General features: G+C 26.6%; 1 protein-coding gene across 5 annotated transcripts in view; it reads left to right on the top strand.

Moving 5' to 3' along the window:
• The window catches only part of pum (pumilio), an 89,278-nt gene that overhangs the window by 21,364 nt on the left and 55,546 nt on the right, over nucleotides 1-12,368 (top strand). For all 5 annotated transcript variants that reach the window (XM_071181982.2, XM_016071308.4, XM_016071310.4 and 2 more), the window contains one exon: nucleotides 5,883-6,096. In XM_071181982.2, the coding sequence (XP_071038083.1) occupies nucleotides 5,884-6,096 (213 nt within the window). In that variant the 5' untranslated portion in view covers nucleotide 5,883. The remainder of the gene's footprint in view (nucleotides 1-5,882; nucleotides 6,097-12,368) is intronic.

Here is a 12,368-nt window from a genome sequence, read left to right as displayed (position 1 = left end):
CTGCATACTTATTTCATTCTGAAGTAGTTTTTTTTATTAGTTTTGAAAACTGTTATCTAAGGTTGAAATGTGTTAGGCATTAGTATTAATTTTATGAAAACTTGAGATTATTAAGTTTTTGACATGTTAGTTTTTATTGGCTCTCACAAATTATCACGTCAAGAACATAGCCTTTTATTTGTTCAAATGTTGTTCTAAAAAGCACATTGCTGGTCTATAAAATAATCAATACTATTTTCCTAACACAATTTGACATATGTTAAAAAGAAAAAAGTCTTTGGGAGAAAAAAACCTTCTTAATTTACAAAACACATAACCCCTCTACATAGTACATTAGATACATAATACCTCCTATTACATAATAACCCTTCAAGTACATATATTTACTTAATATTAATTGATGTATGCATACTAACAAAAGATCTGCTGGAATTAACTTTAAAAAACACATTCTAATAAAAAAGAAGCAATTTTTAAAACTTTAATTATTATTTGTATATTAATTATTATACATTAATTTTTATATTATTATTTTAATAATTATAATGAAAATTTTAATAATTTTCATACATATTATAGACATAGTAATATGAAACTTCCCGTTCAAAAGTTAAAATACTAGAAGAGAATCAAATCTTAACCCATTAATATTATGTTTTCTTATTTTTAACCTCAAACAATTTTGGTTATAAATTAATCAACATTATAATTTGAATTTTGTTTTGTATTAAAACTCATAAATTTAGCGAAGAAAATTTTTCTATTTTTTATTAATTATATTAAATGTTATTACTTAGTATCAAAATAACAGTAAAATTTGAAGTTAATGAAAATTAAAGGCAAGCTAAAATATTATCAGTGTATAATTTTCTTCTAAAGAGTAAACTAAGAAAATTGATTTATTGATAACCATTTTAAAAGCTTTTATATAAATATATATATGTATTGCAAGCTGAAAATTATGAGAAAATAAACATTTAAAGGTGCATTTTTAAATTAAAGCTACATATATAAACAAAAATGATGGTAGCATTTAAAATTACTAAATAAGTTCATTAATATATCCCTCCTTCCAGAAAAAGGAACTAATAAAAATTTTACCAGTTGAATAATTGTAAGGAAATAAATATTGATAATAGTTATTTATTTATTCTGAGAAGAATTCTATTACAGAATTATTTTATTTATTTATTCTGAATTAATAGTTAAATTTTTTCAGTGTGTTTCCAGTTCACATACATCTAAAAACAGTTGATTCATTTTTAGAAAATAGAATATTTAAATTAAAAATAAGAATCCATAATTTAACTAGATGTCAGAGTACATATTATATTTATTTAGGAAAACGAGACATAATTCTTTTAAAAATAAAACATTATAATAGACAAATAGATTTTATCATTTTGTATTAAAGTAAAATAAAAAAAAATTTATTTTTTAAAATAGCAAATATGAAAGGAAACTAAACTTTTTCGTACTATATTAAATTTTATGTGTTTAAACTTATAATTATATATATATATATGATATATATATAATATATGTATAATACTAATTAGAAATTCATACTACCTAACAAAACGCGTCTGGATACTTAACGTACAACTAATTAAATATTTAATGTTGAATAACCTGTGTTATCGCAGGTAAATTTTAATATTTATTTATGCTATGATTCAGAAGACATTTGGGACTGACACGCTTATAACAATGCTTATAGGCATCTAATCAAATCTAACCTGAATATTGATTCAGCGTTATACTAAACCAAGTCTCATTGCCGTAATATTAAACCGCTTAGTATAAGCATGTGAATTATATCACATGGTTAGTCGTAAAGTTGATATTTTCGTATCGTGATCTGTGGTGCCAACTACAATTGCCAAGGTGCCAAATAGATTTCAAACTTAAAATTAAAAAAAACAAAACAAAAAAAAATGTAGATGTTTGTTCGGGGGTTGGCCTTTCTGTGATGTCTTTTTTAGTTTCTCGCAGACCTCTGCCCTCAATTTGCCAAGACGTGGTGATTATTCTGCCACAGATCAACATATGGAAATCTCTCTGGCCTAATCATGCTTCTCAAGTTGCAAGTACTCAATTATTTAACACAACTTTTTAACGTTTTTTACTTAACCTAACGAAATTGGGAGGTTTTCAAACAACCTTTTAGCCCTTAATTTGCCCCCTTTGGGTGGAATGTCGAAAAATCCTTAATCGGTGCCTATGACGTAAAAGAAGCCCATTGTCCAAATTTCATACTTCTAGCTTCTGTAAGCTACGATGATTAGTTGATTAGTCAGGACATGTCTTATATAAATTTTTGTCTATAAATTTATATGCTAATGTTTTAAATGTACCTTAAAAATTTTTTTTTAATGCATTTTATGATTTTGTTGTTATCCTACCAATGCTCGGAAACCTAATCTTAGCATTCTTTAAATTATGATGTGTAATGATCTGTCATAGAATAGACCTCATTAATACTTGTTGTTTAAAATATTGTTCAAAGCAAAGGTAACAAACAAATGCAGATTCTTATATATTAAGAATAATTTAATAGGAAGGAAAATGAAAATTTTTTATATTTATATTCTGAAAAAACTAGAATTTGTATTAAATATAAAAAGAAAAACCAACTTGACTGTTTATAAAGATGCTTAGTTCTGAAATTTTTTTCTTTTTGTAACCATTTTTTATTTGCTCTTCTACATTTGTATTTTTATTTATCCATTAAAGGCTCAGTAAATATTATTTATATATTTGAAAACTAAAGAAAATTTGATATCACGCCTATATCATACCTGCCAACTCTTCCGGATTTTCCGGAAGATTTTATTTTCATATTTAAAGTGGTAGCAATACTTAGGTTATTCCAATTAACTTTTTGAATTATAATGATAATTATAAATGAGTTTGACCACCACTACATATAAATAATTACAATAAATATATGAAAGCATAATAATCCTTGAAAAGTGAATTTCAACAAGATCAAAATATAAATATATTTTTGAGTCAAATTGTTTTTCGTTTATTGTTTTGCAACCACTCTGAAAATACATTTTCGGAAAGAGTGGAAGTTGGCAGGTATGCTATATGTATTCGATAATTATTGTTGCAATTTTGAATATATATAAAAAATATTTCTTTCTCAAATATCTTGTCCCAAATGATAAAAGAAAAATGGTTTTTATTATAACTGTTTGCCTTGTAACACTTGCCATATATGTTATTGAGTAAAACTTTATCGTAAGCTATTTTTTGCCTATTTATATCTTAATAATTTTTAGCACTAAGAACTATGAAATTATATTTCTACTCTTTTATTTTTATAGTTAACGGTTAAGTGATTATAGCATATGTTCTCTTGTATAAATTTACATGTTATCCATCTTAGAAAAGTATATTAAAATGCAGCCCTCTGTGAATTTTGTTAAATGATAATAGTGAATATAAACTGATTTAATTATTATTTAGTAAAAATGCTATATTATAATTATTATTCTTAATTTAAGAAAGTTCCTAAATTTGGGGGCAAAAAGTATTATTTGGCAAAACCACTTGAAAATTATATAAATAGGCAGTTGTTTTGGTAATGCTTAAAGGTTAGTTTTGCTGCATGTATAGGTTTTTGACAGTTTTGACCAGTTTCAACTTCTGTTATGCCAGAAACCTGTTTTTGATATTGAAAACCTACCCTTGTGATGAACCCAATTATTTTGTGATAGAAATAACTAAATATTATTGTGCCATCATGGTGTAACACCTGTGTCTTATCTGACTACCTTTATTGAAATTAAATCAGTTTTCTTTTGCTAAATTATTTATGTTTTAAGTTGGAAAAATTAATTGAAAATGGATAAAATTAAATTTTTTTTTATTTTTTCAGCTAAGCATTTTTAGTCAAATTTTCACAATATTTTGAAATGCATTCAATTCAACGCTCTCTAGTCTTACTGATACATAAGCCCCATTTGCTATTTCTATTAACTGAACCAATGATTCTGATGTAATATTCAAAATTTGATTTAATTTTTTTTATTCTCATTGAAAATGTTTAATGTTAAATAAGCTAAAAATGTTTGACAATAAGTGTTAAAAACGTTAACGTTTTCAAATCAAATTGCCTTTATGGATTTTCCATTTGTGTTTGTAAAAGTTTCAAGGAACTTATTTAATCAGCTATTTATTTGATGATGAATGATCTCTATATTATATAATACCTCTCAATAAAATTTACATATTATTTACATATTTTCAATTAATAATGTGGTTCTTACAGTTATTCGGATATATATTTATTAAATAATACTGCCTCATATTCTTTTAAACATATTTTTTTTCCTATAATGTATAAGAAAAAGTTTTATTATGAATAATTCTTCAGTATCCTACTTCATTAAAGTATGGGATTTTTTTTCTTCAAAATTAACCCTGTGTTTTGCAGTTATGAATAAAGGTTTATGGTGTTTTTGTGTACTTATGATATGAGGTCCTTTCTTTACAACAACTATTTTCTTTTGGAAGACAAGGTTCACTATATCGAGCCTTCACCTTATTTGAAAAAGAAAAAAAATGGCTAAAAGAGTAAGAATTGCAAAAAAATAATTTTTTTATAGCCAATACAGTTTAAATGCCTATATGATGGCCTTTTACTAGTGACTTGATCAAAGAAATATAGCAAATTGGGTCTTGTTTTACGCAATATTTTTCTGAAAAAATTTATAGGGACTTACAGATACTATATTTTTTATGATGCTGTATTTTTTCAGTTTTATTTTATACTAATTAAATTTATAACAAGTTAAAAGAAAATATTTGTTAGTGATCTTGTTAAATCAAAGCTGGCAAAAGCTGAGTTTGATTGGATATGCTTAAATCTTAATACAAATTTATATTTCAGATTATGCTAATGATGTTACCTGATTAAAAACTTCATTTGCTTAAAATATACAAATAGAATAAAGCCTTTTTTTTCTAGTGTGTATCTCACCTTTATTTTTCCATTTTTCGTTGGCAACATTACGTTTTTAAAAATTTTATATCACTTTTGTTTCACTTCTTATTTACACCTAGCAAGGCGTGAAAATGGGCACCTAATTTAAAATGCTTGAAACGTATTTGCCTCTTATTTCCAATCTAAAAATTTTTGAAGCCAATGAAGTTTTTAACTCGTTTTTATATTACCGCTTCAGTTTCTTGCGATTATTTATTTGAATATATTAATGTATAAATACTAATATAAATTGACAATAATATAAAAGTTTAGATTTTTGATCAGAAGGAAACATTTGCAATTTTCTTTATTTGTCTCCATTTTTTTTTCAAGCTCTTATTTTTTGTAGACTTTTGAATCTATTTAGTTCCTTAAATAGATTCAATGTAACAAGTAATGTAATGGAATTATTTTAGTTTTTATTAAAAGATAAAATTTTTTTTCTACTTTTAAGTTTTGGATTTTTTAATCAGTATAAAGGTCATTTGCTGGTGTGGAATATTTTTATAGACAACTGCTTTCTTTGTTTTATCTGGTGAACAGCGGAGGTTTTCTTTATCTTTTTCACTCTTATTAGTATTAGGAAATCAATAAAGGAAATGACTTTAATTAGTTTTACTTTATCCTAAAAATATTACATTTGAAAATAGTTTTACTTATCATTTTAATTGTTTGAAATTTAATTAATTTGCTTCATTGACTTCCTATGTTTGGAAAGCTGTATAAATTTGAGATAATACTCTGTCATTTCTGAAGTAAAATAATGATTATTCAATTTTTTTAAAGTATGACCACGAGTCAAATACTATGGAAAGACACTTTAGAATAGTTTGTACTTGTGCAAGTTATTAATATTATCATTACTGATGTTTGTTTTCTTTTTTAGCATGAATGAAGTGGTTTGGCCTGACCGACCACATGAAGTGCTGACCAACGGCCATCCCGAGATGAGTGGGGTTCAGTCTGTGAGACACATAGCCACCCGGTCACAGGATGATGCCATGGTGGGCTATTTTTTTCAGCGTCCGCAGACTGACCCCGATTTTCAAAATTATGCGAAACAGTCAAGATGGGCCCTTGGCGATGACTCTGTTTTAGAGGTTGGTCTTGTTACTACCTTATTTCGTTTAAGCCTGTTTAGTTAATCATTTATATAGCTGTGTGCTCAGATTTTGTTTTAAAGCTTCAGCTTAGAGAAAATATAAGAATTATTTTTGATTAAAAATCCATTTTGTGTAGATGAGTTCTGAGGCTTTAATGTAAGAATTGCTAAGTCAAAACTTTAAGATGCTAAGAATTAAATTTTTGCAGTTTTTTGAGGAAAAAGGTAGAAAATATTTAAAAAAAAAAAAAAAAATTTTGTTGTTGTTAATGCTGAAGCATTTGCTCAATAAAAATAAATTTTGCTCTATTTCTGTATAATTTCACTTTCATTCATTTCTGTATAATTTCACTATTGCTTATAAAAGCTAGAACCTATTTTAGTTAAAAGCATAAGCTAATGACAATTATTCATGTTTATTGTTTTCGTAAATGATTGACTAGAAAATTATGCATAGATATATTTAATTACTGCTAATAAAATAGTATAAAATATAAGTTTTTCATTTTTATATTCTTGTTTTTATTTCTGTGCTCGATTTCTATTTTTGTGCTCTATTTTAAAATTTCTGGTATAGTTTGTCTAAGCTAAGAACTCTTACCACAAAGTCTGAGGCCGTCAGGTGCTATGGAAACAAGAATGGTGCATTTTAGGGAGGGTAGCGTCACTCTAGGACTAACACAGTAGACCGAAGAAAGAGATTCCCTTTCTCTCCTCTGAAACCACTCCCAAAACAGTTACCCTGCACCCCTACTTGAAATAGTCCTGCCTCATTCGTTACCATAGTCACCACCACAGGTTCAGACGAATGTCTGGGGAGTTCTTATTTTAGACAAACTATAGTGTCATCACTACAATTGGAACAAAACAAAAGAGCCAGCAGAATGAGTTCTAAACCAATAAGATTTGAATATTTTTTTTGTTCGCCCATAAGTTTGAATAACTGCTCATCTTAAATTAAGTATAATTAGTCAATGTTAAATATTTATAAATATAATTATTAATCTAATCCTTTTATTATACTAAAACTATTCATCTGAGAAAAAAACTAAACTTACCACTCATAAGTACATTTCACCATATAAAATGTTGACTTTTAATTTAGACTATTTATGTTTAGATAATTGTGCTTTATTGATGCGGCATGTAGAAAAATAAAGAAACTTGGAAAAAATCAAATCTCATTTTTTTTTTCTGTTTGGATCAAAAATTGTTGAGTTATCCGCTTTTCACATACAAAATCATTGAGTCTGTACTTCAAATTTTAAAATCACTTAAAACGTTTATTAATATCCCCCTTCTAAAATATTATACTTATTAAAATTTAACCAGTTCTCAGTATAATCCTAACAAAGTAAATACTTGTAATGGTAATCAGAATTAAATCTATAAACACAGATAATTTTACCAGTGTGTAATTATTATTTAAACAATGAATTATTTTTTTTTCGAAATAGTGTAGGAATAAAAAGGCAGTGTTTTTAAGGGATGGCAGCTTATTTTTACAGAAAGGTAAAAAAAGATGCACTTATAAGTATCAAAGGGCAAGCAGGGCGGGCCGCCCTTAAAAAAATGCTTAGGGAGAACTCTGGTTTAGCTATCCCTAATGTTACAAATCTATCTCTGTATCCTTGTGATTTTATTTAAACCCTCAAAATATACAAACAACAAGCGGTAAATTGACAGAAATGAAATTAACAACTTTTTATGTGAAGCTAATGGGTACTAATATTGCACAGAGAAAAAAATTCTTGAACACCTTCCATGGTTAGCCGGATGTTAAGATAACTTTAGCAAAACTTAATTAAAAATTGTTTCATTAAGCTAATTTGTAAAAAACACACTTTCTAGTAAAAAATTAGTTTAAAGTTACCAATGGCAAATTTTAATTATACGTGCTTCTTATCAATATAAACGTAAACCAACTTATACTATTGAAACTGTAATAAAACACATTCAAATTAGTTTTTAGTTGAGCTGTTTAAAAATAATATTTTTTTGTCGTTTTTAAAATAAAAACTATCTTCTAAAATTTTATTTAAATTATAACGACTTGGATTTAACTTTTGTTTGCAACTGTTATTCAATCTACTCTTAAAAATAGCAAACCTGAAAATACAAATAATAAAAATATATTATTGCATTTACTCATTAGCTGAAAACAAATTTAGTATGAGAGTAATACACATCATATTTTTCTACTTATTTGTATTTTATTATGATTTTATTACCTTTAAATAAATATCATGACTAAACATTATCAAAAAATTCTAATGTTTTATTTATTTAACTACCATATTAAATTAGTTAAAATAGTTTTCAACATTAGATTTCTGATTTTGCATTTCTTTCTCAAAGGTTCCCTGTTTTCACCAAGGTTTCCTTAAATTAAAACTCTGCAGTAGAGTGAAATATGTCATGCCTAAATCAGTTATTTCAGTTTGATTATAAAGAAAGTGATAGAATGAATAATTGTGTAAATTATATTAAATTCATAACAAAGATTCTTAATGTATAATTGAAATTGAAAATTATCAGAAAAACCTTTTAACCCTGATATACTAATATATTTCATAATATTTAATATTTTGATTAAATATTTAGTAACTCGTCTAAGTTTCATTAAAATTGTGAGAAAAAATAGACCTAAGTAGTGTCAGTTATTGGTAACATATACTTAAAGCACATTTTTCAGATTATGGAAAACATTTTAAGGGGACAATGGACGTTCAAAATGAGTAAAATTCGTAAAATCTTCAATTTTTGTGATTTTAAAAAAATTCACACTTTTGTGAGCATTATACAACAAACAGAATTAAAATTGAAGCTTTAGTTGTTGAGTTATAAAAGTTTCAATTTGTAAACAAACTGCTGGCATGGAAAATGAAAACGAAACTAACGCCGTTTCTGCTTCAAAACTGAGTAGTAGAAAGCGAAACTAACTTTTTCTCACTTTAGGAAATACTTTTAGCTCACATAGAATTAATTTATTTATTAGGTAAGAAGTAAAAGTATTAGCTAAAGAAGTAAAAATTAGTAGGCAAGTAGGTAAAAAAAGGCAGTATTAGCTAAAGAAGTAAAAATTAAATATTGTGAAAAAAAAAAGTTAGATGTGTTTTAATTTTATGATGTACTATATTTTATGAAAAAATTTGGTATCAGTAGTATTAATTTCCCATTTAGATAAATCTTCCATAAGATCCTATTTGAATTTTTTTAAAAAATGTATTTGAACATTTGTTTAAATATAAATGCTTATTAATGTATGATTCAATTGTTTACTTATTTATAATAGAAAATGATTATATTAAATCAGAAATTAATACAGTCTTGAGCAGAAGAAAATTTTTTTTCTTCACTTTTATATCAAAGGTACTTTTATTTAGGATCTTTTTAGGCTTTATAAGAAAGCTTCTTTAACTAGTTTATTAATAAATACAATGAAACCAAAAATTAAGTGCTGTTAATTTTCATATTAAAATGGAAATTGTATATATTTTGTTATAATTCACTATTATTATTATTTTTTTTTAAGTATATTTCAAAGTCGAACAATTGCATAAAACCCAAATTTTAACAATGGATTAATTTATGAATAGAATTGCCTAAATTTTAATACTATAATAAAATAAGAAAACTTTTATCTAAATAATCTGCACACTTCTAGTTATGCACTTATAAACTTAGTTTTATATTACCTTACCTTGTCTTTATGTTATTGTAATGATGAATGTTTAAAGTTCATTTTCTGTTATTAGAAAGTGTTATTTAAAGCAAATTTTATGCTTCCAGCAGATCTTTTAATATCATTTTTGTAACTAGTAGTCTATATTTTAAGCTTATTTTATTTAATAAAAAGTTTTTTTTCTTTTTCTTTCTAACACCAAATTTTATAAAGTAGATCATAACATTTTATCCGAAATACTATGTGCGATGTGTAAATTAAAGTATGAAACATATAATTAAAAAAATTAAATTTATTTTTAAGTTTTTGACGTGATTGTTATATCTAGGGTCATAAACTAGCATAACTAAACTAGTCATAAACCGTCATAAACTAGCCAATCCTGCTTCAAACTGATTATTTAGCTTTAATTTGATTTAGTTTCGTCGTTTAACTTCCTTCGCAATAATTTATTCCTTCAACATATTATTTTCTCTTATAGCGTAATTTGCAAATAATGGTTAATAAGAGGGAAAGTTGTAAATCCATATTTCTTTATCAATCTTGTTTGTCAGAGAATATTTACAGAAAGATTATTTTTTTTATTTTTTTTTTTACATGCGTTTTGGACTTTGTTTTTAACGTGACACATGAGCAAAAATTTGCTAACACTGTTTTAAACTGCATATTTAGCATTTTTTTAAAAAAATTTAGTTTTATCACTTAATTGTTTTGGTAATTTATTTCTTCAACATATTGTTTTCTCTAATAGAGTAATTTGCAAATAATGGTTAACAAAAGGGAAAGTTGCAAATTCAAGTTCCTTCTCGTCTCTCCCGGAAGGAGACTTTTATTTATTTATTTATTTTTTTTTGCCGCAAGGTGTGATGGATGTAGCGATCATTTTTCCTGATGGAAGTTCCGCTTCACAAAGCGTACTGCGGAATCGTGCTTGCATCTTGCCTAACACTTAAAACCAGAATCAAGTATTTCACTTTCACGGCTACTCGTTTGTGAAAGTAATGTCCTAATTGGTGAGGAGAAATTAGGGAAGTCTACTTTCTACTCGCCGCTTACTTCTGTTGTGGTATTTGTTTTTCCATCCAGTAATTTTTGAAGGATAAGACTGTGATATAATCCTCTTTCGAACAAAAGGAAGCAAATAATGTTATCAGTATAATCAGCACAACATGCTGCCGTTTTCTTTCTTCAAATAGTAATAAAAATGATTTAGCGTTTAAACTTTTATAATCACATTTTTGTTAACTCGCTTTTGTGTTTGTGACGATGACATTTTTCAAACGAAATGTCGACCAATTTTCGATTTTATTTTGTTGGTAATCCTGGTTGTCCTGGTTGTTGGTTGTCCTGGGTTTATATGCGATATTATCACCATACCTAGATCACTCAGATCTATTAGAGCTCTGCGTTTGATAATCACGTTTTTAATCGTTTTCTGATCACGAACAAGCGTAATTTATCGAGATATTATTGACAAAAGCAAATTACCTGTCAATCGAAATTATAACTTTCTTTTATATTTCAATCAAAATTTATTTCTTTTACCCGAAATCAAAGTTTGGAAATTTTTCGACTTATACAAAATAACACAAACAATAAGAAAAAAAAAAAAAACATAAATAAAAATTCTAGTCATTAAGTTTTTCGAATGGATGAAAAAGAAGGTAATAATTCTATAATTGTCGTACCAAAAGCGAAACTAACGTAAGGCCATCACTTTCGTAAGTTCTCTCCCCCCTTTCCGCTTCTTTCGAAAGTAATGCGCTTTGTACGTTTTATGCGTCGTAAAAATAAGGTTTCTACCTTCTCAGTTCACTTGAAAAACGCAGTTTTTTAGAATTTTATTTCTTTTAAATTATTTTCGCTACCTCGAATTATTAATAGCGATGAAAAACTGATAAGATTTTAACCGCGCATAATCTTTTAAGTAATCTAATCTTCTGTTGAGCTTGGCTGTTACATGTTTAAAAAAATGAGTAAAATTGTGTCATATTTTTAAATGATCCAGACTTGTGTAGCATTCACAGCTATCAAAGATATTTGCGTCAATTTATTATTCCTTCAGAAGCGACCGAAAACATAACCCCTATTACGTCAATTTAGAGATAAAAAAAGCACGATGCTCATATATTTGAATTTGTTGCCAAATATAAAAAGCTCCTTTAGTCCGATCAGCGGAAAGATTTACTAGATGTAAATAAAAAAAATACGTCACTTGGCGGTGTCAAACGCGTGTTTGGCTTGACTCTAAACAAAAGGCGAATATTTGTTATCTTTTATTGTTATTTGTTCGATCTGAGTCATAACAACGATGGGAAAAAGAAGACGTTTGAACTTATAGTCCTGTAAATAAGCGCCAGGAAAGAAAAAAAAAATCACATTTCACAAGAAAACGTAGAAAGAATTGATTTTAAACTCGTTATTTTTTAGCACAATTCCGTGAAAACAAAAAAATGCAGAGAAAATCCCAAAAGGGGCAAACCTGATTAAGATTCTGGCAGCATATTTGTTCACTTTCGGTCTATCTTTTCCGTGAACGCACTCCAGTTACTAAATAAATAAATAAAAAATTAAAATATGTAAAC

Source organism: Parasteatoda tepidariorum, chromosome 4 (genome assembly GCF_982258835.1).
Source record: "Parasteatoda tepidariorum strain Cologne lab strain chromosome 4, Ptep-v5.0, whole genome shotgun sequence".
Lineage (NCBI taxonomy): Eukaryota > Metazoa > Arthropoda > Arachnida > Araneae > Theridiidae > Parasteatoda > Parasteatoda tepidariorum.
Note: the sequence above shows the minus strand (reverse complement) of the source record. Positions and strands in the feature narration are given on the sequence as shown.